The sequence below is a fragment of the Bufo bufo genome, chromosome 2 (genome assembly GCF_905171765.1).
Source record: "Bufo bufo chromosome 2, aBufBuf1.1, whole genome shotgun sequence".
NCBI classification, from domain to species: Eukaryota; Metazoa; Chordata; class Amphibia; order Anura; family Bufonidae; genus Bufo; species Bufo bufo.
In genome coordinates this window covers 292,752,930-292,780,197 of record NC_053390.1, presented here as the reverse complement: position 1 = coordinate 292,780,197, position 27,268 = coordinate 292,752,930, and the positions used below count along the sequence as shown (strand labels likewise).

General features: G+C 42.4%; 1 protein-coding gene across 3 annotated transcripts in view; it reads right to left on the bottom strand.

The window, feature by feature from the left end:
- Positions 1-27,268, bottom strand: part of LOC120988948 (telomerase protein component 1-like) — a 73,451-nt gene that overhangs the window by 9,245 nt on the left and 36,938 nt on the right. For all 3 annotated transcript variants that reach the window (XM_040416752.1, XM_040416753.1, XM_040416754.1), the window contains exons 16-45: positions 26,801-26,928; positions 25,291-25,353; positions 22,409-22,552; positions 20,791-20,967; positions 20,571-20,691; positions 20,095-20,222; positions 18,883-18,996; positions 18,678-18,795; positions 15,679-15,882; positions 15,393-15,556; positions 13,675-13,828; positions 12,597-12,776; positions 11,836-11,928; positions 11,611-11,743; positions 11,382-11,535; positions 10,745-10,881; positions 10,579-10,667; positions 10,379-10,493; positions 9,983-10,256; positions 9,785-9,902; positions 9,244-9,368; positions 8,320-8,419; positions 8,076-8,231; positions 5,715-5,924; positions 4,928-5,084; positions 3,990-4,202; positions 3,257-3,411; positions 2,793-2,903; positions 291-398; positions 72-210 (exon numbers count right to left, since the gene is read on the bottom strand). In XM_040416752.1, coding sequence (XP_040272686.1) covers positions 72-210; positions 291-398; positions 2,793-2,903; positions 3,257-3,411; positions 3,990-4,202; positions 4,928-5,084; positions 5,715-5,924; positions 8,076-8,231; positions 8,320-8,419; positions 9,244-9,368; positions 9,785-9,902; positions 9,983-10,256; positions 10,379-10,493; positions 10,579-10,667; positions 10,745-10,881; positions 11,382-11,535; positions 11,611-11,743; positions 11,836-11,928; positions 12,597-12,776; positions 13,675-13,828; positions 15,393-15,556; positions 15,679-15,882; positions 18,678-18,795; positions 18,883-18,996; positions 20,095-20,222; positions 20,571-20,691; positions 20,791-20,967; positions 22,409-22,552; positions 25,291-25,353; positions 26,801-26,928 — 4,282 coding nt within the window. The remainder of the gene's footprint in view (positions 1-71; positions 211-290; positions 399-2,792; positions 2,904-3,256; positions 3,412-3,989; positions 4,203-4,927; positions 5,085-5,714; positions 5,925-8,075; positions 8,232-8,319; positions 8,420-9,243; positions 9,369-9,784; positions 9,903-9,982; positions 10,257-10,378; positions 10,494-10,578; positions 10,668-10,744; positions 10,882-11,381; positions 11,536-11,610; positions 11,744-11,835; positions 11,929-12,596; positions 12,777-13,674; positions 13,829-15,392; positions 15,557-15,678; positions 15,883-18,677; positions 18,796-18,882; positions 18,997-20,094; positions 20,223-20,570; positions 20,692-20,790; positions 20,968-22,408; positions 22,553-25,290; positions 25,354-26,800; positions 26,929-27,268) is intronic.

The window sequence follows — 27,268 nt, the reverse complement described above, 5'->3', positions numbered from 1 at the left end:
AAAGAAGCAAAAAACATGGCACCAACTTTATTATTTCTCCTGCCATCTTTATATAATTTGCAAAACTGTACCTTGACTATGTTCTGGCTCCCAGTATGCGGTGCTCTGATTTATCTGACTGTGGTGAGTAGGAATACTAGCGATCTCAGTGCCAGTAAGACTCCAGACTTTTAGGAAACCATCTCGGCCACTGGTGATAACACGTTCCCCCTTATTAGAGAAGACAACAGATAAAAGTCAAAACGTGCTATAGCAGATTAGTGAATACGGAAAGAGAAAGCCATACACACCATGCACAGAGCACTGCTGACTGCACTTAGATGTCCAGCAAATGTCAGGAGCTGCTTCTCATTCTGAATATCCCACAGGCACACAGATCCATCTCCTGAAGACGAGACCTGTTAGAAGAGGTTACAAAATTCAAGATCTATACATTTAATAATACATAAATACATTTAAGCAAGACCTATCAGTTCTCTTAACATGGTTTTAGTAATGAAATGGCAGTGCTGGAGGAACTCTGCCCTGTGCCATTCCTCATATATTCCTCCTGGAAGTTTATGGGGCTACACAGCAACAAGTGTTGTATGACATGAAGATCTAATGACTGTCAATGTGGTTGCAAAGTGACAAAAGACAGTTACAAGAACTCCAACACTGCTGGATGTTTGCTTGCAAGTCACATGCAGCTTTAACATCGCAGACCACAATGCAGGTCCTGGGCAACTGCTACCGGCCTGTGATTTGGCTGCGTTTTTGTTTTTGAGTGTTCCTACACTGAGGAAGGGGCGTGTTGTAGCCCCGAAACGCGTTTGGTAAAAGGACAGCAAAGGAACCTATACCCCACTTATGCGGCTCGAATATAAGGGCATCAAGTGGCAATCTGGAGTTTAAGGACATTGGCAATACCGACTGTATCTTCTATTGTAGTGGAGAGGAGAAACTTTAGGACCCAGAAAACACGCTCTGCTTCCTGCCGCCGTCATGTGGGACGCCACGAGGAGACGGCTGGATCACGTGGGACGCCGCGTAGGTCCTGGCAGGCTGAAGAGGAGGAAGTACCCCGAAGACGGTACAAGACCAAGCGCGAACACGGCGTAGAGTGGTAAAGTAAGAACACTCAACCTGAGGCTTTATGTGATGCATACAGCTAAACTGTACATTGCCAGCAAGCCGGTGAGCGCAGGGTCTAACACAGGAATTGACTTTTAGAGACTGTGGATACAGTATGAATTGAATATCGGTGATTGCTAATAGAGGTTGTAAACCTAAGGGGGAGGAATCCAAACAAAGAGGACTAAAATAGAGACACATACAGGTTATTGAGCGGAACTGGGTGTTACCACATCACATTTGGATCTATCTATAGATGAACACTATTTATGGGCATATACTGCCGTTGATAACCTAATATCCCAGAAAGAAGGTTTCTTTTGCTTGTTATTTATGTGCGTATGTATATATTTTATATATATATTATATATATACACATACATACATACACACACATACACACAGTACAGACCAAAAGTTTGGACACACCTTTTCATTCAAAGAGTCTTCTTTATTTTCATGACTATGAAAATTGTAGATTCACACTGAAGGCATCAAAACTATGAATTAACACATGTGGAATTATATACATAACAAACAAGTGAGAAACAACTGAAAATATGTCATATTCTAGGTTCTTCAAAGTAGCCACCTTTTGCTTTGATTACTGCTTTGCACACTCTTGGCATTCTCTTGATGAGCTTCAAGAGGTAGTCCCCTGAAATGGTTTTCACTTCACAGGTGTGCCCTGTCAGGTTTAATAAGTGGGATTTCTTGTCTTATAAATGGGGTTGGGACCATTAGTTGCGTTGAGGAGAAGTGAGATGGATACACAGCTGATAGTCCTACTGAATAGACTGTTAGAATTTGTATTATGGCAAGAAAAAAGCAGCTAAGTAAAGAAAAACGAGTGGCCATCATTACTTTAAGAAATGAAGGTCAGTCAGTCAGCCGAAAAATTGGGAAAACTTTGAAAGTAAGGGCTATTTGACCATGAAGGAGAGTGATGGGGTGCTGCGCCAGATGACCTGGCCTCCACAGTCACCGGACCTGAACCCAATCGAGATGGTTTGGGGTGAGCTGGACCGCAGAGTGAAGGCAAAAGGGCCAACAAGTGCTAGGCATCTCTGGGAACTCCTTCAAGACTGTTGGAAGACCATTTCAGGGGACTACCTCTTGAAGCTCAATCAAGAGAATGCCAAGAGTGTGCAAAGCAGTAATCAAAGCAAAAGGTGGCTACTTTGAAGAACCTAGAATATTTTCAGTTTTTTCACACTTGTTTGTTATGTATATAATTCCACATGTGTTAATTCATAGTTTTGATGCCTTCATAGTCATGAAAATAAAGAAAACTCTTTGAATGAGAAGGTGTGTCCAAACTTTTGGTCTGTACTATATATATATATATATATATATATATATATATATATATTTTTTTTTATAGGTATAGTGGTTTTTCATTAAAGGGTTTTATTAAATATTTATGTATATGGTGGTCCCAATATTGAGTGCCCACCATACTTCCATATATATTCAGTGTTCCTACACAGTCTGACACTATCAGCGCTGGCTGCACAATGTCAAACAGTGTAGAGGCACCTCCCCAACTGATAACTAGTTCTCAATTTATTCACAAATTTCTAGGATAAATAACAAAGTATTATCTACTAAAACAGACATGTCAGAAGAGCTGACCGTTCCTCTTTAAATCGCATAGTACTAAAATATTCCACTCTTACCAACATGCTGTCGTCCGTCCATGAACAGCAAGTTATCCAGTCCTTGTGACATGACAGCAGGGTGTGCGCAAGAACAGGGGGATTCACCGAGACGTCCCAACAGAGCAGAGACTGTGTTAAAGTAAAAGTCAATTACTGCACATTTCCCAGTGTTGTATGTTGCAGAGTATATCTTTAGATATTTATATCCCGTCACTGTTACACTACTATACAGACCATACATACATAGATATAAACAAGAAGTTTGGAGCTTGTGTATAAAACATTACAATCACAAACGGCTTTATCCTTCTATTTGTCCTGAGAGTCACGTCCGGGATGGCCATTACTGGGACGCGACTCTCAGGACAAAGAGAAAGATATAGCTGATCATGATTGTATTGTTTTTGACACAAGCTCCAACCCTCTTCACACTTCTCACACCTTCCACAAACCACATCTACCACTTGCATTTGTATTCTTACCCGGTCTTTCCCACCAGTAGCCAGCAGGTTCCCATCTGGGCTAAAAGCACAGCATGTAACTGCTGCAGTGTGACTCCGAAGAACTGAGACAGGAGAAACTGATGGATTAGCCATTAGGAGATTATCCACTGACCACAGGCCGATGGAAACATCCTCTGGAATAAAGAAAAAAAAGTCATTAATATCTAAGGAGGCAATTCCTTCATTCTATACTGAATTAACTATGACAAATATGTCAGCACGGTGGCTCAGTGGTTAGCACTGGGGTCCTGGGTTTTCTCTGGGTTCTCCGGTTTCCTCCCACACTCCAAAGATAGGGAACGTAGATTGTGAGCCCCACTGGGGACAATGCGGTGCTAATGTCTGTAAAGCGCTGCGGAATATAGTAGCGCTATATAAGTGCATAAAATAAATAAATAAATAAAATGCATATAAACTGATATTTTTCTTTCACTAATCAGTATTCAAAGTCAACTTTATGATTGACATCAGTGATAACACGTCCATTCTATCCATGTGTGAAGAAGGCATGACTGTGGAGCAAGTGAAATATGCCAAGTGTAATAGCCTCTATCATACAGTATAATTACTTCACATTTTGTTTTTTCAGGATGCCAATACATGGATCTTTTTGATGGATATGTATGGATAATTAATCACAGGAAGGTTCAACTACATGGCAAAAACAATATAGATCATAGTAATGTGTTAAATAGATATGAGACATTCTCACCAGAAGCGGAAGCTAGAAACTGGCAGGATAGTGCCAAGGCCTGAACAGATCGTTGATGCCCACACAGAGTGAGCCGACAAGATGACTGTTCTGGTGATACATCCCAGACACGAATTAAACTATCCGAGCTGCCAGTAACCAGCGTGTTATCAGAGAGCCATACAAGACTGTCCACTGCTACATTCTCAAATGGACACTGCGACACAAGCTCCCCTGGAAAGAAAACAAAATACCTTACGTGATTGATCAGGCCGAACATTTTATACAAGCCATGAAACCCTTACCAGACTCTTAAGACCCCCCCCTCCTTTCAGGCTGCACAAAGAAAGGAGCAATATAATATGTGGCCTCCATCCACACATATAACAGATGGTGCAGCCCACAATCTAATGTGCATGAGGAGATCCGAGTCTAACGAACAGATGATGTCAGGGGATAGAAGGATTGGGCAAACTCAGGGGGGGGACTGGGAACCTGGAAAAAAACTAAAAACTAAAAGTGGCCCAGTTCTGTAGTTGGGTCCAAACTGATGGAAGAGGGCAATATACCATATTATACCACCCCAACAGAGCCAAATACCACAGTCCATCACAAACTACATCCCCAAAAACTCCAACGGCCAGGCATGAGGAGGACTCAGGCAGCTCTCTGGGCATCGGCCCACCAGGGGATTTCCCAGTAAGGTCTATGGCCAATCCGCCCCTGGGCAAACAGATTTTTTTTTGACCAATCCTTTTGTTCCACCAGGAGATTAGCCACCACTAGAGGTGTCTGTCATTGGCTTTCTCCTCTCTCTCCATCGAATACACATACAAGTTTGGTCAAACCAAATGTGTATGTTGGAGTTGGGGGGGGGGGGGGGGGGGTTCAGGAGAGAAAGTTGTCAGCCGAATGATTGTTCAGCTGACAAATACTGGACATGGTATGGCTGTCCTTACCGTTATCAACTTTGTAGATATAAACAGAATCCGAATGATAGCCAACCGCAAACAGCTGCCTGTTAGGAGAGATGGCTACAGAAAGTGCAGGAGATAAGGCAGTCTTCACACAGCCATGAGCATGTAGCCTCCCCAGTCCTCCAGATGATACTTGCACCTGTAAGGAGAAGAAGATTTGATCCCGGCACAGATACAAACAAGTTGTCTCATCAAACATGTAATTGGTTAGGGCACACAGACATTTCTTGCTTAGGACCCCTCTTTCCCTTCTTCTATAACATCGGTGAACGTCACAGCCAGGGACAAAAAAAAGCTCACCTTCTCCCTTTGACGCTCTCCGCTGTGATTGGACCGCGCTACAGCCAGGGAGAAAAACACCCATTGAGAAACAGGGTAGTCTCTTCCTCCCTGTACCGATGCTATTCATTAGCATACCAGGCGGGAAAAGTGAACAGGGGGCACAGCGGGCGAACGGAGCGGCGCCCAGACAAACTAGTAAGCGATAATACATCCCTGCAGGTATTTACATACCTGCTAGTTATTTCACAATGTCTGGACCCATGAAAGGGCCTCTTTAAGCCTATCCTTGTAGTACACCGGCAATCATTTATCTGAATGGCCGACATTTAATTCTAGATTTCCCTGCAGGGGAAATGTCTGGCTGCTTGCAGATTCCCCAAGCAAGATTACTAGTTTGTGGAGGGTGCCAAAAGCTGCTATCTGAGATGGTTTGTATGTTATGAGACAACCCCTTTAAAGACACTATTACACTCAATGTGGTTATTACCTTGCCATCTTCTCCACCAGTCAACAGATATTCCCCATGCTGCAGAAAGTTAGAAGTCAGCGTATAACCACTATGAGCTCTGAAACGAGACAGGAGAACTTGTGCTTCCCAAGACCACAGGGACACCCAGCCATCAAGACTCCCTGAGACCACAACACTGCCATCTAAGGAGAATGACACTGTTTTCACTGATGAAGAACCACACAGGACCTGCAAGAAAGAATATGTTTTGTGAAACTTTACTAGAACCCTTACCCAGGGGCGAGACGACAGGTAGGCGAGGGGTAAGCGCCAGCGCAATTATGGCTGCATTTGCGGCCATTCAGCCTTATAGGCTTCAAGCCGATGCAGGAGCGGTGATGTCATATAGGCCGCCTGCCCTGGGACGCGGCAACACAGGCCACAGATTGGAAAAGGTCTGTGGCCTGCAGCTCAGAGGGTGGTGAGGAATGGGAGTGAGTTAAGTGATTGTTTTTTTAAACTAAGCAGTGGCACTATGTACTGGCACTGGGGGGGGGGGGGGGGGGGGCATTATATACTGACAGTGTAGTGGGTGAGCATTATCTACTGGCTCTAAGGGGTGAGAGCATTAAATACTGGCACTGGGTGGGGGAGCATTATATACTGAAATTAAGGGGGGGGCATTATATACTGAAACAAAGAGGGCGGACATTAAATACTGAAACTAAGATGGTGAATATTAAATACTGGCACTAAGGGGAAGAGCATTATATACTGGTACTAAGGGTGGGCACTATATACTGGAACTGGGGGGCAGCACTGTATACTGGCACTAAGTGGAGGGAGCATTGTATACTGGCAGTGAGGGGGAGCAGCAATTTATACTGGCACTAAGGGGAAGGAGCATTATATACTGGCACTAGTGGGGTCAGCATTATATATTTGCCCCAAGGACGGAGCATTATATACTGGCACTACAGGGGTTATGGAGGAGCATTATGTACTGATACTACAGGGGGACATTATCTATATACTGGCACTATCAGGGGCATATATATACTGCCACTATGAGGGAAGTTGGAGCATTATATAATGGTACTACAGGGGCCATATATACTGGAATCACTGCAAAAGGTGCACCAGAATGATACCGTGTTCACACACCATAGGTAGTCTAGTGGTAGGACCCATGCCACACTGAGATACCTTGACGGTGGTGAAAAAGGGCTCCGTTGTGTTCCTGACTGGAATACATTGGCTAAAGTCCCAGTTTTTAACATCAGTCTGAGGGATTAGCCAGTGTTGTCAGTTGCATATCATTTTGCAGTGATTTATGTATTTGTATATTTTCATCCACACATTATCCCATCTTGTGTAGGATGCCTTGTGGTACATGTGGTCCGCTGCCAACATCCTCCATTGTATGCATTCTTGCTGGGGATTGCCATTAGCAGCGGATCATATGTGGAGGAATTGCTCTCTCGGTTATAAACACGCTACAGTGTTTGGGGTTTTTGAGCATTTCCTCGCATTTAGGCCACTTTATTTTTGTGATTTGCCATATATACTGGCACTACAGAGAGGGGGGCGGAGGAGCATTATATACTGTAATTATGGCGGGAGCAATATATATTTCATATATATATATATATATATATATATATATATATATATACACACACACACACACACACACACACACTACAGGGCATCTTTAACTGCAAGGGAGCATTAGAGCTACAAGGGGCACTGACTGACTGACTGCAGGAGGGGCATTATAAATATTGGGGCACTATGGTTACATTAATACTACTAGGGTTACTGTAGGGGCATTATTATTATTGGACACAATATGTAAGCATTCTTACATACTTGGGGAGTATTATCACTATGGATGGCTCTATTACTAATGAGAGTCTGGGAGCAATATTTGTATGGGGACTACATGTATGGCACTGTTATTTCTGACATTATAGTGTTTATGGGCATGGGGGAACACAACGGGCACAATATTGGGAGTAGTAGCAGGATGACAGTGGCCTGTATAAATTTGGGGACTGATTTTCAGAATCTGTAACAGTGCCTCATATGCCATATAGTGATACTGGTGTCTTATGTGGCTGCACACAACTGACCAAAGACATCTGCACATGATGGTCTGGACTAAATGGAGAAAAAAGGGAAAGTGAACATCCATAGACATATCATCTGTAGGTCACTGAATCTGCCCCTGACTGCTTCTTTTAAATGTGTTTTAATCTCTTTATTAGGTTATAATGTCACTTTAAATTGATTAGGGAGGCGGTTGCAATTTGCCTTCTCCGCCTAGGGCGCCAAACACCGGCCCTGGCTTCATCCGTATGAATGTACAATGAATTACAATGGGAAAACATAACTTACAGCACTTCGATTCCAATTGTCCAGTTGAACAACAAATACTTTGCCATCCCAAGATCCCACAGAAGCCACATAACGATTAGGGTGAAATGCTGCACAGTTGAGAGGGCTGGGGAATGAGTTGGAGCTTGTGAGGGTGCAACGGCTGGTGTCCCATACCTAGAAACAAAGGGGTTCAGAATAAATGAAAAGGGACTATGGATGTAAAAGTAAGAAAACAAACAATATATTGAAAATGAGGAGTCACCTTGACATCAGAGTCCAGAGAGCAGGTGAGCATCTGTCTACGATCTGCACTAACACAACAACCTGTGACCTGTCGTCTGTGGGCTTCAATTCTGTGTATTCTGAGCATCGGAAAAGAGGATTTATTAAAGCAATGAGTAAAATGACAGTATGTGTAGTCCTCTCCAAGTAATGCTCATTTATGTCCATGTTCTTATGCCTTCTGGAGTGGCCAAACTGGCACTTTTAAAGGGGTTGTGCAGCCTGTTTATCTTAATGACCTATCCTCAGGTTAGGTCATTAATATCTGTTCGGCAGGGGTCTGACACCCCCGCCGATCAGCTGTTTGGAGAGGAGGCAACGCTCCATGTGAGAGCTGCTTCCTCTTCATTGCACTGCGCATCATCTCCTTTGCAACGGAGGCTTAGTGTAATTACAAGTTCTTGCAATTACACTGCACTTCCGAGACGACAAGTAGTGTAATGAAGAAGTAGTAGCGCTCCAGGGAGCGCCACCTCATCTTCAAACAGCAGATTGGTGGGGTTGCCGGGAGCTGGACCCAGTCGATCAGATATGGATGACCTATCTTGAGGATAGGTCATCAATACAAATGGACTGCACAACCCCTTTAAGGCTTGTCCTCCACTGGGTTATGGAGTATGTAGACTGTGTATGTGTTAAAGAAGCTGGCCAAAACCAAGTGCCTATTCACACATCGTGGTCATGTTTTGCTTTTTACCACAATCTGGGAAAATCATGGCAAAAACATGCATGCAACTTGAATCAGACTTCATTTTCTGGCTGAGCAATTATAACCTCAGATTATTAAAACTGTAATTCTATATATTAATACTAAAACATGTATTACATGCTTGGACAGAGGTCACATACTAAGGCCCCTTTCTTTGTCTTGCAGAGTCACAGAGTCAGATTATGAGCATCTTACCGACAGCCGTCTGTTATGTTCCATATCTCCAATGTTCCATCATAGGATCCAACACAGAGTAATGCATCAGAAATAAATGCACAGCAGGAGACGCCATCACAGCCACTATACAATGTTCTGATTTCCTGGAACATACACAAAGAAATTTCACTTAAACTACACAGATACAAATGCTACAACTAGCATCTAGCCTAAACATAAATGGATTAGTGTACTCTAGGTCAAGGTCTCGTAAATGCATGCCTGTTGAAGTACAAGTTCACGGTTCCAATATCAGATATGGACAAACGTTGAAGCATTTTATGCTTCGTTAATATTGTACAGTGTCAATATTCGTTCACCATTTTATTTCTTGTAAGTTCTACCACTGAAGGTGACACAAAGAAAAAAAATATCTCAATCAGGTCTTAATTCTTGTTGAGGTATTGAATTGGTTAAATGCAAATTTTGGAATTTATCAAGAGTACCCATAGTTGCAGATCTGGTACATCTACCCTCTTTTTAACCTATAGCAGACTCCGGGGTGAATGGTAGTAGTCACCTCGCCACTGTCTGTATGTAGAATATGCAACGAGCCATCACTGGTGCCCACAACTGCAAAGTTTCCTTTGCAACTCAGTCCAACACAACCCGGTGTAGAAGGAACATCCAAAGATTTGCTGTGTGAGAGAAAAACACTTCAGTTGCTGGTACAAAATAATAATAACTCAAGAATCCAAGTCATCGCACAATCCCTTACCTGCTGCAGAAATTTACAGATTTGGGCTTATTTTCCCAAACTGTAATAAACTGGCTTTCTGAACTCCACTCGGCCAAAATCTCTTGAGCCTGGATGCAAACTGGGGAACAGTGGGGCTCATTCAGAGCCAACTGATAAAACAGAGAAGGGTTCTGGGAGAGAATGTGTAAGGATCGCTCAATGAATTCCCTGAATACCCTCACAGCAGGTTCAGGTGCTGATGGATCAGTCTCCATGTGTTCCCATGATGAAGGTCTTTTTGAAAGTGCAATCCCTTGTAGAAAAATATAATGGGTTAACATGTATAAATCCAAAGACACATTACCTATCATAGGCTGGTACTAGCCTAACTCTATGTACAGCATAGATGGCTGAGAGATAACTGCAAAAACTCACCATAGTTGCTATAGACCTGGCATAAGTGTGGTAAAAGACCCAAGCTGGCATGTGCCCGCAGGAAAGGAAGGTGTACAAGAAGCTGACCAAGAGTGTGTAACTGAATTCCACAGAGCTAAGAAATGAAATACAATGACTTAATTCTTCACTTATGTATATAAACATATCTGTCCAAAGATGTTTTCACAAAGGTTACTTACCAGATGATGGGACAGCTCACTCAGGCATTCAGCATGGAGAACAGGAGAGGAGTCTGGATCTTTAGGGGAGGACACTGTCCAGAAGTATGCTATAAGAAAGAAAATACATGAATGAGAATGACGTCCGAAACAAATGTGATTAGGAAAAAGTCAGAAACTTTCTTACCAGCCATAAGAAGATGCACTGCACGCACAACTTCTGGTTTTCCAAAATAACGTTTCTCCACAGCTTCTCGTAGAAGACAACTAGAAAGATGCAGCCTGGGCTCAGATGTCGAATTATGGCTCCAGAGATCAAGAACACTGTAAAACAAGCAAGTGGTAAGAATACCATGAGTAACACCAACTGACTGACGGACCTGATTGAATTCATGAATGGTTTAGTGAATGATTACTATAGGTGAGGACAATATTTTATATAGGATAAATATGAAGTTAAAGTTGACCTGACATTTCTAGTTCAGTAAATATTTGCATACCCTATAAAATCATTTTGGAACATCAACTCTGCATTATTCATCCTTGAAATGTATAAATAAATTGACACTTGGGTGTTACCGTTTCCCTTGTCAATGGGGTCTGCCCTCAATAACACTGTCCAATCAGTACTAGTGTCAGACTGTATAGGGGCACATCCCATTGACAAGAGGAATGCTAACAGCCAGTTATTCATCCATCAATTTCCAGGCAGACGCATGGCACAATGCAGAATTTTAAGAAAACATGCACCCTGTTTGGTAGAGCAGTCAAGGCCACTTCAACAATAAAAGAGTTCGTACATGACAAAACCTTAGGGGCCTCACCTTCTCAGTCCCCCGAGGAGCAGTGAAAAAGTAGCCATGGGAAGACTGTCTGTATGAGTGGCAGCAGCCAGCATTTCACTCCAGCTGGCGGTGTATATAGATTTAACCCACTGCAGTGAACTTAGGATCCTGAGCAAGTCTCTCTCCAAAAGTCCTGAAACAGCATATACGTTACTTTTGGCACCACATGCTGGTTTACCTTAAATTCCAAAGGTGGCTGTAGTCATACCCTTCTGTGAAATGCAAATGGCAGTCAAAGCAACCGTGACATTGTCAGTTCCATGTTCTTCTTCTAAGGTATTTAGTCTCTTCTGAAGTAATTGTGGAAGGCTGGCTGGCAACTTCTGTATATCCTCAGAGAGCTGCGTAAGTATGTGGTCAGTTAAGGACAGATAATGCTATGACCTCACTGCGTACATGCAATGGTGGGAGTATGTATGAAGTAGAAACTGACCTTCTCGAAGACAGCATTAGCTCGCAGCTCCTCGCAGGCAAGAGTTAGATACAGAGGGTCACGTGTCCCCTTCTTAATCATCAAGAGACGCATCTGCATGAAATGAATGACATTAAAGTCGTAAGTGAATGACGGTTCCTTTTCCAGTGTAGAGAAGAATCTTGTTCATAACAAAGTCAATGGGTTTCAGTAAACTACCAGTGCAAGCTATTATAAAAAGATACAACAAAAAGAATAAAAAGGAACTTGCCAGTGCATTATTATTGTATTATTCTTTTAAGAAATTGAGTTACTTGGTAGGTTAAAGGGGTATTCCAGGATTTTATCCCACTGGTCATCAATATCAGACTGACAGGGGGTCCAGCACCCTCCCCGATCAGTTGTTTCAGGCAGCTGCCAGGGCTGGAAAATATGCAGTGTACAGATGGAAGCAGAAGGCTCCATACATTGTGTACTTTTCAGCACAGGCATAATGCAGGCTCAGCTCTCATTCACTTGGATGGAAGCTGAGCTGTAGTAGCCAATCACAGGCACTACACAGTGTACAGAGATGTCTGCCTTCAGCTCTGTACACTGTATAGTTCCCGAAGCCATGGCTGCCCGAAACAGCTAATTGGTGGGGGTGCCTGGCACTGGACCCCCATCGATCTCATACTGATGACCTATCCTGAAGATGGGTCATCAATATAAACCCCTTTAAAGAAGTGTACATAGTCCACATAAGAAGATAGAAGACAGAAGACTGAGCACCAACACCTGACCTGGTTATTAAAGGCAGATTCTTCCAGCTTTTTTCCATAGACGGCAAGCTTTCCTCTGACCAGCTCAGCCCGCTCACTTGGTTCCAGTCTTCCTAGGGGAATGACAGTGATGCCCTTGCACTTTCTAAGGGTGCCGCATAAAGAGGATCCATCAGTTACACTCAGAACCATGTTAACTCTCTGCAAAAGCAAAAGACAACTAGTATGGAAGAGTACAATCAACAGAAAGCAAGCACTTTACAATGTAAGTTATGATATTTCCACCTATAATTTTGTCTGGCAACGCACATTTAGCCAAAAGCTATTGCTCCTGATCTTCTCATACACATGTGCACTTGGCTTAGCGTAGCATGCTCACAGTAGGCGCCGCCAGTCACCTCTAAGCAGGTGGTTTATCTCTCCCAGATTTGGGCATGTTAAAATCCAACAACCCTATCCTTCTCTCCTCTAAAATCTGACATCTGGGGAGAATGGACACCCTCCTTACACATTAGATGGTCAGCCAGTCCCAATGAAATTGGTAGGTTCAGCTGACATGCATCTAATGTGAATTGCCAGCTTAAAAGGTCTCCAAACACATTAGTGTATTGTTGGCCGAACCCGCCGACAACTTAGGGTGCATTCACACTACCGTATTTTGCGGTCCGCAAAAAAATAAATTGATGATTTTCGCGTGACATCTGTATTGCATCCTTTTTTTTGCGGACCCATTGTAACAATGCCGCAGAACAGACATATGGATTTTTTGCAGCCCCACTGAAACGAATGGATCTGCATCCAATCCGAATCGGATGCACACCAGAAATACGGTTGTGTGAATGGGGCCTTAATGTGTCTGAGGAACTCAATATTTTCACCCGATCCTTTTGTCCTATGGAAGCTGCTGGACAGAGGTGCCTGGCAGTGTTTTTCTCCTCTGTCCTCATTGAATACATATACACAGGGAGCCGGGAGGGAGTTGGGAGAGATAGCTATCATCCGAACAATTGATCAGCCGACAGCTATTGAATGTGTATGGCCACCTTTAGACTAGACTTAAGTTTGCCTGGTTACAGAATGGATATAAGAAGTTAAGTACCTGAGGGAGGAAATCTGGGATCCAGTCAGAAGTGAGCTCCCCGGCACATCCACACAGGACATCGGCCCCGTCTACGAGTAGCGTCAACGTGTCATTCCGTTTCAAAGAGTGAGGAATTAAGAGAAGCAGAGCCTGAAATTCAGCTAAAGCATCCCTGTAGTAAGACAGCAAAGAGGAGAGTTTTTCACTTAGTGTTGAGGTATTTGCTTTTACAGAAAATCTTCAATGTGTACAACATGTTCCCGAAATGTCTGGTGCCGTGAACATTTCCATCTTTCTTTTAAAACTAGTATGTAAGCAACAACTGTATATTATAATGATGTATACCTGTACGTCTGACAGTCATAGTGAGCCAAAAGGAGTCAATGGTCCGCAACCTGACTTTAGTATGATTGCCGTTTTCGCAGTCAATTTGTCAATAGCAAAGTTTGGCATGAGCAATGAACTTACGCTTAACTTTGAGAATTTTTTTTTTTAGTTTGAACACCTTTGGGGGCATTCTTTTTTATCATTATTACACTGTACTTATTTTAAGCTAAAAATCTTTTTTTCAATTGGTCTTTATTAAAATTATCGACTCCTTTTTTGTGTACCTAGCTGAGATTCTGTAGTAGATGCCTGTGGATTTTCTGACTTTTCCGTCATTTGGGGAGCTGATGGACTCCTCATCTCTACTCTGTGACATTATAAACACTCATTATAGCTCAGTTCTTATCTTACTGATAAGAATGTGGCTTAAATAATGGTTTCTCTCTTAGTAGTTTAGAGATCAGGTTAATTGGCACAAAGTGAAAGTGAAAGTACCAGTCACACAGTTAACCCTTTGTGACAGAATGGCTCAATATTTTTAACAAAGGCCAACTGAAAATAAAATTTTTAGCCAAAAATTAGTAAAATGCAATCAAACAAAAATTGCCTCCGAAGGTGTACATAGCTTTTAATGTGAATCCGTCACTGATCTTTGGGGTTTTGACAGAATAAGTGTCTAATATATTCCTTATTCAGGCAAATTAAATTTAACTTTTTGTGTCTTTGTGCCATTTGTCAGTACCTTTTAATACAAAGTGAATAAAGTCTAAAAGCTGGAGCAACACTGAAAGATTTAACCAATCACATTGAGTGTAGCTCAGTGGATTGCAAGGTCACATGGTCAATCAGTTGCCACAGAACGGACATACGGATGCGGACAGCACGTGGTCTGCGGTCAGCATCTTTTGCGGCCCCATTGAAGTGAATGGGTCCGCATTCAACCCACAAAAAATGCAGATTGCATGCGGACAAAAAACACGGTTGTGGGTATGAGCCCTTAATGACAGACAGCTCTGTAAGACCAGCAAAATAGTCAGCTGCCTTGCACTGTAGTAACGTTTTCTTCTAAGGCTAAAACAGAGCAAAATGTATGTGGAAAAATCTAAAGGAAAATTTCAGTGTCCCCAACTTCCCATCCAGGTTTCCAACAAACCCGAGCACAGCACAGACATGTCTCAAAAAAGTCAGAAAACCCTATTCAGTATGTGGAGTTATATAACAGTTTGCTGTGTGTAGTTCATGTGACTGCATCCAGCCTTTGGTGCTGACTAAAGCAGTAACAAAAAAAAAAAAAGAGACCGATTCGGTGTGATGACTTATATATATGCATTTCATGGAGAATTAGTTTCAGTGTATTCACTGCATCTCTCAGCCTTGGTAAAATCCAGTCAACATATGGAAACACAAACCTGTATGAATTGAGACTCTTGCTTTCTCTTTGCAGACGCCTATTCAGTTGCTTGCAGAAACTTTTTAACATGGTCTCTACATCTTTTGACCTAGGATTTGCCCCGGTAAAATGATAGATGACTGATGCTGAACTAACAAGTCTTAGTTCTTTCACAAGGTCGGCCTGCAATGGATACACACCAAGGCACTTATTATGCTCATGCAGAAGCATCATCACATTGTCCAGTGTCAACCTCACACTACTAATCCTTCCTGTATTTCAACACGTGACAAAAAATAAATTACCATAAACACAGTTTTGCCTTGACTCGGCTCTCCGACCACTAGAAACACTCTCCCAGACGACGGAGATGCTCGTCTCTTCTCCAAGATCTGTTCACACACTTGCATAACTTGCTTGCTTCTAGCAAAAGAATGACGTTCGTGCCATTCTTGAAAGCCTTCCTGTGTTAGCTGATCTTCTTCATCTTCAGATACATTTGACTCTTCCTAAGAAAAGTAGGCATTGGTTGATTTTTGTGGCAAAAGACTAAATATGATGGAAATATGTTTGATACATAAAACAAGAATCAAAAAATGGCCGGCTCACAGTTAATTTGCGTACACTTTACTAAACTAATTCAAACATATATATTATAAAAACATAAAAACAATATACCCATACATAGATTTAAAAACACATTCCTGGTCCCTTTAAGTGTTTAAATGCAGAGCTCTCGCATAAAACCTTTGATTAATATAAATGTGGCCTTGTGAGCCTTCTAGTTCTTTGAATCAATATAGCTCATGCGCACTTGATTGTAACTTTGCTTTGTAACATTTTAAGTTACCACTAAGGAAGGAACGGTTTTGTTCCAAAATGCGTCTGGTACACTGGTACATACAGCCTGTGAAAAATTCAAGTCGCACAGTAACAGACTAATCCACATGAGGAGCTCCAAAGAATCTTCAGCGTCGCTGTAACAAAAGGGCGCATGCGCAAGAAGTTTGCCGGAGCCGGCATACAGAGGAGCATACAGCCGACACGAGACAGCAATACGCTGTGGCTCTGTGAGTAAACCAACCATTACTAAACACAAACAAACTAATATATTATACTGTACAGTCGTGGCCAAAAGTTTTGAGAATGACACAAATATTAGTTTTCACAAAGTTTGCTGCTAACCTGCTTTTAGATCTTTGTTTCAGTTGTTTCTGTGATGTAGTGAAATATAATTACACGCACTTCATACGTTTCAAAGGCTTTTATCAACAATTACATGACATTTATGCAAAGACTCAGTATTTGCAGTGTTGGCCCTTCTTTTTCAGGACCTCTGCAATTCGACTGGGCATGCTCTCAATCAACTTCTGGGCCAATTCCTGACTGATAGCAACCCATTCTTTCATAATCACTTCTTAGAGTTTGTCAGAATTAGTGGGTTTTTGTTTGTCCACCCGCCTCTTGAGGATTGACCACAAGTTCTCAATGGGATTAAGATCTGGGGAATTTCCAGGCCATGGACCCAAAATGTCAACGTTTTGGTCCCCGAGCCACTTAGTTATCACTTTTGCCTTATGGCACGGTGCTCCATCGTGCTGGAAAATGCATTGTTCTTCACCAAACTGTTGTTGGATTGTTGGAAGAAGTTGCTGTTGGAGGGTGTTTTGGTACCATTCTTTATTCATGGCTGTGTTTTTGCGCAAAATTGTGAGTGAGCCCACTCCCTTGGATGAGAAGCAACCCCACACATGAATGGTCTCAGGATGCTTTACTGTTGGCATGACACAGGACTGATGGTAGCGCTCACCTTTTCTTCTCCGGACAAGCCTTTTTCCAGATGCCCCAAACAATCGGAAAGAGGCTTCATCGGAGAATATGACTTTACCCCAGTCCTCAGCAGTCCATTCAGAAGATCAATCTGTCCCTGATGTTTTTTTTGGAGAGAAGTGGCTTCTTTGCTGCCCTTCTTGACACCAGGCCATCTTCCAAAAGTCTTTGCCTCACTGTGCGTGCAGATGCGCTCACACCTGCCTGCTGCCATTCCTGAGCAAGCTCTGCACTGGTGGCACTCTGATCCCGCAGCTGAATCCTCTTTAGGAGACGATACTGGCGCTTGCTGGACTTTCTTGGACGCCCTGAAGCCTTCTTAACAAGAATTGAACCTCTTTCCTTGAAGTTCTTGATGATCCCATAAATTGTTGATTGAGGTGCAATCTTAGTAGCCACAATATCCTTGCCTGTGAAGCCATTTTTATGCAACGCAATGATGGCTGCACGCGTTTCTTTGCAGGTCACCATGGTTAACAATGGAAGAACAATGATTTCAAGCATCACCCTCCTTTTAACATGTCAAGTCTGCCATTTTAACCCAATCAGCCTGACATAATGATCTCCAGCCTTGTTCTCACCTGAGTTAACAAGACGATTACTGAAATGGTCTCAGCAGGTCCTTTAATGACAGCAAAGAAATGCAGTGGAAAGGTTTTTTTTGGGATTAAGTTAATTTTCATGGCAAAGAAGGACTATGCAATTCATCTGATCACTCTTCATAACATTCTGAAGTATATGCAAATTGCTATTATAAAAACTTAAGCAGCAACTTTTCCAATTTCCAATATTTATCTAATTCTCAAAACTTTTGGCCACGACTGTACAATCAACTAAGTGGATAAAGCGGACCATAGCGAGATAGCTCATATACAGTTGTTTAGTACTACAAGTCCCAGTATAAGCGCAGGAGCACTATACTACTGAATATTTATCCACAGCGGGACATCGCATCTATAATGTAATAGTACTATAAGTCCCAGCCTAAGCGCAGGAGCGCTAAGATTATTGAACATTTATCTATAGCAGGATATTTTATTTATAATTCAATAGTACTATAAGCACTAGTATAAGCGCAGGAGCGCTAGACTATTAAACATTGTGGATATCAGGATATTTATACAAGCAAAGTTGCAATCAGTTGCGCATTAGCTATATTGATTCAAAGAACTAGAAGACTCACAAGGCCACATTTATATTAATCAAAGGTTTTATGCGAGAGCTCCGCATTTAAACACTTAAAGGGACCAGGAATGTGTTTTTGAATCTAAGTATGGGGATATTGTTTTTATGTTTTTAGAATATATATGTATGAATTGGTTTAGTAAAGTGTACGCAAATTGACTGTGAGACGGCCATTTTTTGTTTCTTGTTTTATATATTTTAACATCAATTGGTAGTTGGTGGGCTGTGCTCCAGTCCATAGACTGGTGAGCATCTTGGCTACATTGTATATTCTATGATTGATACATACCTTAAGATAGTCCCTCTCAATCACTTGCCATACATCATTTAAAACTCTAGCTCCAAAGTCCTCTAGTGCTGTCAGGTGTGGTTTTCCATCATTTTCACCACCCCACTGACAGGAGTACCTACACAAGAAAATAAAATGACAACTAGCCTGTAAGCCAGAGACACTAATAAAGAGCCTAGGTACATATGATGAGAAGAAAACTTACGTGTAACTTATAGCAGCAGGATGTTTGACTACTCTTTTCTTTAGGTCCAGCATACGTTTTTCCGCTTCTTGAGATTCAGACACAAAATCCGAAAGCCAGTGGCTGGGCACCGACCTAAATGGCAAGAGTACAGTACACAGAATAAGAAGGATAAGGGCTGTTTCACACGAGCGTGTGCAGCCCGGAAATCATGCTCAGTGTGTGAGCGTGATCCTCCGCTCTGGACACTGCTCGTCTTGCATTTATGTAAGGCATTATCATGATTTATAATGCTACGTGCCTCTGCTTGACCTTACTTCTACAGAATCATAGTGACAAAGCTGTCTCTATGATTCTGTAGCGATAAGGTCAAGCAGAGGCACACAGCATTATAAATCTGTGTAATGCCGTGTGCTCATGCAAGACGAGCATCGTCCAGAGCGGAGGATCATGGAGTGTGATTTCCAGACTGCACAGGTTTGTCTGAATTAGCCTTAAGAGAAAAAAATCTTTGTGGATTTATGGAGGCGAAGGCTAAGGAAGCATTCCTTCCTGACAACTGGCTGCTCATTCAGTGGGGGTGAAGAGCTGTATTTACATGCAGTGATCACCTCCACAGTATAAGAAAAAGCGATCGCTACTGCAATTACGCATCCTCATACAGCTGCATTGTTTCTGGGCAGCAGAGTGAACAACTCTTTCACTCAATGAAATGTAATCGGCTGCTCCTTCAGACGGGCAGATTATCCGGAACAAGTGTTCAGAGGAACGTTCGTCCCCAATAATCTGTCCAACAGTCGGGCAGTGTAAACCCGCTTAACACATTTTAGATTTGATTATCTTACAAATGGTATAAAAATATGTGGTATGTAAGCCATATTTCAACCACTCCAACTGTACATTGTGCAATGTTTCCACACTGTAGTAAGAAGATACCCTTATTTCCATTAGACATTTTTCCACTCAAGTAACATGTTCAACTCATCCTCATTATCAATGCGTTTGCCTTTTCCTTACACAAGTGTCAGTAGGTAGGTGCACACAGCCTTGCTCATACTCTTCAGGAAAGCAAAAAGTTACAAAAGTAATAATTTTTAATGACATCTAAACAAAAGATAAAAAAAAGCTTGAGTGCATATACATATAACATTATTTCCCCTGAATCCTTATATTGGAATCTGCTATGACAAATGCAGAATATTCATATATACAATGATTCATATGTGTTTTTACCTAATAACTTCAGGAGTCCTAAAGTAGAAGAAAGCCTTTGGGTGGCCTGATTTATAGGTCTTACAACTCTGCAAAAACTGCATAGACTCCAACTCTGTGACGGATCGTCCTGGAGGATACGACTGAATCTGCCAAAGATATAAGACAATAAACACTGGACCAAAGAACTGTACAATGGCTAGGAAAAAAGTAAAAACCAACAAGTCCTCTATTGTGTTTAAAAGGGTTCTCCAGGACTACAAAAAGATGGCTGCTTTTTTCCTTTCACTCCATTCACTGCCATACCATACACAACCTGCAGACAGGTGCAGTGCTGTTTTTGGGAGAAAGCAGACATCTTTTTGTAGTCCTGGAGAACCCCTTTAACTGGAACTGATCAAGATTTTTAAAGAGAGGAAAACATTTTCACCGTCTATTTTTTAATCCATTTGCATATTCTGGATCTGTTAAAAAAAAATAAAAAATGAGGATCTTACCCAATGATACTCAGGCAGGAGTGGAACAGAATAAGTTATGGGGACATGGCCGTATCTCTCTCCCAGTATACCAATGAAGATTTGGCTCCGAACAACTTCAGACAGACACAGAGACAACTGCCTAATGTCAAAAAACAAACAGGTTGTGGTGGAGAACTAATCTAATGTTTTCACTATTCTTGTAGCCACCCATTTTCCTCACTCATATCTTTTATCTAACCTGTCTTTCTTTGTTTCTTCTTCTGTAATTCCCCACCGGAGATCAACTTCCTCCAGGGACAGGAAGTGACACGCAGCACGCTGGCGCAGTTGTGGCATCACCTGTCCAATCAACAGATCTCTTTCTGAGTGCATATCACGGAAAGTGGAGGAGATAAATATACGGACACTGCGCCACCTAGAAAACACACAGGAAATGTGACTACAGCAAACCAATACTACCATTACATTATCAGCAATAAAACTACCGTTCACCTTAAAAACGTACTTTTATAGATATGCTAATGAGCCTCTAGGTGCTATGTGGGCGTGATTAGCACCTAGAGGGCTCCGTCCACTAACCATTTCAGCCGCCCATCGCGTCCCTCCAGCCCGCCCCGCTCCTGTTGATTGACGTGAAACTTCTCAGCATCTCAATTCCCACGCCTGCCCTGTGCGCTTCTGTATTCGGCGCAAGCGCAGTGAGTGAATGCCGCGCTCCTGGTGCCGGCTTCTTCACTGTAACGTAGTTGGCGCAGGCGCAGTGAGGAAGCCGGCGCCGGGAGAATACAGAAGTGTACGGCGCAGGCGCGGGAATTGGTACGAGATACTGAGAAGTTTCACGTCAATCAACAGGAGCGGGGTGGGCTGGAGGGACGCGATGGGCGGCTGAAATGGTTAGTGGACGGAGCCCTCTAGGGGCTAATGACGCCCACATAGCACCTAGAGGCTCATTAGCATATCTATAAAAGTAAGTTTTTAAGGTGAACGGCAGCAGACAGATGATAAGTAAGAACACTGTTATGGACTGCTGACACTAGCACATCGCTAGTGTCAGTCAGCTAAATAGGACCAAATCTGGTGGTAGAAACCCTTTAAGGGTAATATGGGAAGCTATTGAGCATGCTGACAATCCCGAAAGAAGTTCAGATCTAACTAATGCGGGGAAACAAGTCATTTGCAGGCACAAAGCACATCTTATACAAAATCTTTTTACTGACATGCATTTACAAAAATTAACGTTTTCAAGTAAAACACAGATCATGTTCCTGGTGATAGGTCTTCTTTGAAGGGAATTTTCCCTGATGAAAAAGCTCTTGTAGACTTGTAGTTTCTGTAAAAAACATGTGCAATTAAGGCCTCATGCACACGACCGTTGTGTGCATCCGCGGCCGTTGTTCCGTTTTTTTTCGCGGACCCATTGACTTTCAATGGGTCTGTGGAAAAATCATAAAATGCACCGTTTGGCTTCCGCGTCCGTGATCCGTTTTTCCAGTCCGTGAAAAAAATATGACCTGTCCTATTTTTTTCACGGAAAACGGTTCACGGACCCATTCAAGTCAATGGGTCTGTGAAGAATCACGAATGCACACAAGATAGTCATCCACGTCCGTGATCCGTGTCGGTTTTTTCCTATCATTTTCAATGCAAACTCGACTTCGTTTTTTTTTTTCACTTTTCATGTCCGTGGATCCTCCAAAAATCAAGGATGACCCACGGATGAAAAAACGGACACGGATCACGGAACAACGGAAACCGTTTTTGTGGACCGCAAAAAAAAAATGTCCGTGTGCATGAGGCCTAAGGGATAAATGGTACTTAAAAGGAAGGATGATTTGGATTGTGACAAAATCACTTACTTCTGCTTGGGAATAGAAGTAAGTAGACCGCTAACTGCCATGCGTCTCTTTTTGATATTCTCTGGGTCTTCTGGAATATTGAATCTTTCATTGACTTTCTCCACATGATCCAATAGTCGGGAAGTTCCCCTCTCTGATACATATCTAAAAAAAAAAAAATAATAATAATAAAGTATAATACATATACAAAAAGTAAATGTATATATCATATTAAAGGATAGCTAAACTTTTCCAATTTTTTTTTTTAAATGTTCTAAAAAACATTTTTCTGCACCCTCCTCCCTCACAGCATACCAAGCACAGCGCCATTCATTGTATAGTGGAAGTTGGGGGGGGGGGGGGGGTGTCCCTGCACAGTCTCACTGTATCCAATCAGTGCGGTCATGTTAAGGCTGAATTCACACGTCCGTGGAACATGGTTCGTAAGATACCGGACTGGCATCATGTTTAGTGCAGGAGCGCTTGGCATCATTGTTTGCTATGACACCGTGCGCTTTGTGCAGCCGCTGCTTTACAGTAATACACTCATATGATCTATTCTATACGAATGTATTACTGTACAGCAGCGGCTGCACAAAGCGCACGGTGTCATAGCAAACAATGACGCCGAGCGCTCCTGCACTAAACAGGATGCCAATAAAAAAAATAATTAAAAAAAAGTATAATACATATACAAAAAGTAAATGTATATATCATATTAAAGGATAGCTAAACTTTTCTAAAAATTTTTTTTAAATGTTCTAAAAAAAAAAATCTGCACCCTCCTCCCTCACAGCATACCAAGCACAGCGCCATTTATTGTATAGTGAAAGTGCTTGGTATTGCAGCCCTGGCCCATTCACTTGAATGGAACTGAGCTGCAAATGGGCCAAGTGATCGATAAATGTCACTGGCCTAGGAAGAGACTACGGCGCCCAAACTGCTGATCAGCCATGGTGCCAGTAGCACATATTAATAAAACTTTGTAACATATGGCTCACTATGGGGAATAGGCATCTGCCTCTTCTTCCCCGCCAGCAGACTCTCTGTTGATATTCAGAAATTGCCCTAATAACCAACAAATCTGTCTAGTATAAAACAGCAAATAGAAGAGAAGAAGGGGGAGGAGGGGGATGCAGTTGCAGCTTCTCAATGGTACAGCAAGAGGTTGAGAAGAGAAGCGCAGGATCAGATGTGAGACATATGTATGGTAAGGGCTCTTTCACACTTGCGTTCTTGTCTTCCGGCATAGAGTTCCGTCGTCGGGGCTCTATGCCGGAAGAATCCTGATCAGGATTATCCTAATGCATTCTGAATGGAGAGAAATCCGTTCAGGATGCATCAGGATGTCTTCAGTTCCGGAACGGAACGTTTTTTGGCCGGAGAAAATACCGCAGCATGCTGCGCTTTTTGCTCCGGCCAAAAATCCGGAACACTTGCCGCAAGGCCGGATCCGGAATTAATGCCCATTGAAAGGCATTGATCCGGATCCGGCCTTAAGCTAAACGTCGTTTCGGCGCATTGCCGGAGCCGACATTTAGCTTTTTCAGAGTGGTTACCATGGCTGCCAAGACGCTAAAGTCCTGGCAGCCATGGTAAAGTGTAGCGGGGAGCGGGGGAGCAGTGTACTTACCGTTCGTGCGGCTCCCCGGGCGCTCCAGAGTGACGTCAGGGCGCCCCAAGCGCATGGATCATGTGATCACATGGATCACGTCATCCATGCGCATGGGGCGCTCTGACGTCACTCTGGAGCGCCCCGGGAGCCGCACGGACTGTAAGTATACTGCTCCCCCGCTCCCCGCTCCTACTATGGCAACCAGGACTTTAATAGCGTCCTGGGTGCCATAGTAACACTGAACGCATTTGGAAGACGGTTCCGTCTTCAAATGCTTTCAGTACACTTGCGTTTTTCCGGATCCGGACAACGCAAGTGTGAAAGAGGCCTAAGACTACACCAGGAAGAGACTGCCCACTCAGCAAGAATGGAGAGAGAAGTAGTAGTACATTAAGAAAATGTTTACACAATGGATTTTGAAAACATGACGATTTTCTGCGCGGTCTTCATGCTTTTTTTTTTTTTTTTTCAGCTCTCCATTTACTTCAAGGGGAGAATCCACACAGATTCTGCTCCAAGATAGAGCATGCTGCTTCAATTTTCATTGTGTTTTTTTCGGCATGGAAAAAAAAGTAAGTCCTGCTTCCCATTGAAATGAATGAGAGGCTTTTTATAGGCTTTTTTTTTTTTGTTGCAAGGATTCCGTGTGGAAAAACAATGCCAAAAAACATTGTGTGAAAGGGCCCTTAGGGAGGTTTCACACACATCTTTATTAGGAAAAAACACCACTTTTGTGGCATTTTTAGCCTACATGCACACGAACGTTTGTGTTTTGCGGTCCGTTTGTGTAAAAATGCCTATCCTTCTCTGCAAAACGGACAAGAATAGGACATGTTCTATTTTTTTTTGGCGGAGGTACGGAACGGAGCAACGGATGCGGACAGCACACGGAGTGCTGTCCACATCTTTTGCGGCCCCATTGAAGTGAATGGGTCCACACCCGAGCCGCTAAAAATGTGACTCAGAAGCGGACCCAAACCATGTTCATGTGCATGTAGGCTTAGAAGCAGTTTTTTGTTTTGTCAAACCCAGGAGTATAAAGTCCATCCTTTATATTTTACGACTTCAAAAACTGTCACTTAAATGCGTTTTTTATATTTAAAAAAAAAAGCTGAGTAAACACCCATTCAGAAACCAACGGACATGAAAAAAAATATATATATATATCCCATTTACACAAAAACATTTCTGGCTGCTATACATCTACAGCACCCCAAGGAGTTGTTTTTTATTTAAAAAAATTTAAAACTTTAAGAAATGCACATCTACTCTAGCTGAGTTTACTCACTTCAACACTTGCTCTGTAAAACCGCATAGCGTCACATCATTACACTGATCAAGGGAGTCCTCACTGCGAAAATAAATAAGAACTCTGTATTAAAATGCAAGATGACCTGCAGTATACAGTACACAGATCTAAGTGGAAGGGATTCTGAAAGACGTAGCACTGCAAATACAAGGACATACGAAAACGGTTTGCACCACACTGGATTGCATAAAATCCTAAAGTGCATACAGATGTGTCGCCAAAACCTTGAAAGTGAACTTGTACTTAAAAAAAAAAAAAAAAAAAAAAAGAAGAAGAGGACCTGTCACCTCTCCTGACCTGCCCGTTTTAATAGCTCCATGCATTCCCCATGTAATAGCAATTCTGGAGCATCTAGTCTTATGTCTATATGTTGTACCATTCCTTTATTATTCCTACTAGAAGTTATGAATGAATTGCTATGAGCCCTCAGTAAGGGTACAGAGGGGTGTTACCAGTTGGGGGGGAGGGGGTGCACAGACTGACTCTATCCAATCAGTGCGGTCATGTTAAGGCTGGATTCACACGTCCGTGGAACATGGTTCGTAAGATACCGGACTGGCATCCTGTTTAGTGCAGGAGCGCTGGGCATCATTGTTTGCTATGACACTGTGCGCTTTGTGCAGCCGCTGCTTTACAGTAATACACTCATATGATCTATTCTATACGAATGTATTACTGTACAGCAGCGGCTGCACAAAGCGCACGGTGTCATAGCAAACAATGACGCCGTGCGCTCCTGCACTAAACAGGATGCCAGTCCGGTATCTCACGGACTGTGTTCCACGGACGTGTGAATTCAGCCTAAGACTGTGCAGGGACACATGCCCAACTGGTTACCTCCCCTCTGTACCCTTACTGCAGACTGCTAGCAATTCATTCATAACTTCTAGTAGAAATAATAAAGGAATGGTACAACATACAGACATAAGAACAGATGCTCCAGAATTGTTATTACATGGGGGATGCATGAAGCCATTAAAACAGGCAGGTCAGGAGCGATGACAGGTCCTCTTTATAAAAAATAAAAAAACACACAACAACTGTCAATGACATCTCAACGGTTTTGATTGGTGGGGGTCCGAGTGCGGAGACCACCACCAATCACCAGAATGAGTAGAGAGAAGCACTCACATAGCATGCTGTTTCTCCACACTGCAGGAGACAAGCTCAATAGAGAGTCTATTATCTTGGACAACCCCTTAAACACTGAATTTAGTATACTCTCGTGAATATTATATGTTGTAATATATAATATTATATTTTATATTATAACGTCTCATTCGTGTTCTTTATTCATATATCTGGTATTGTCGGCAATGTTATTAGTTATTTGCCGCCTTTATCCAAACTTGTATATACTGGAATGTGATAGGTTACATATTATCCATATTGGAATTTGAGTGCATAAATTCTATACAAATTCCTATGATACTCAAAATAAAATCATATAAAAAGAAAAATACAGTGGTAAGAGAATAAGTAAATGTACCTTTGGAATCCATTAGGCAGCACAGTCACACAGAGACAGTCGGCATTCACTACTCGTCGATAATGCTTCAGCACAGTCCTAAATTCTTCATTTAGTGGACTCTCTCCAAAAACTAGTAGAGTATCTACCTGTTTAAAGGAACACGTCATAGTAATATAATGTGCTTCTAGAAATATAAAACAATACTTCCCAGCGCTATATCTAATATGGCAGCTTTAATCATACAGAAGTTTGTTAAGCTGGCCATACAAGAGATAGCTGTCGGCCAAACACTCGTTCATCCGACAACACTCTCTCCTGATCCCATGTATATGTATGCTCGGCTAAGCATGCATATGTAATAAACCGGGAAGAGACGACAAATCTGCTGCCAGAAAGCTTATCTCGCCCGCGAATAAAAGGATAGGGCAAATAAATCCAACATGCCTGATTCTTATCTCTCCGGACATCAGCTGGCCACCATATACT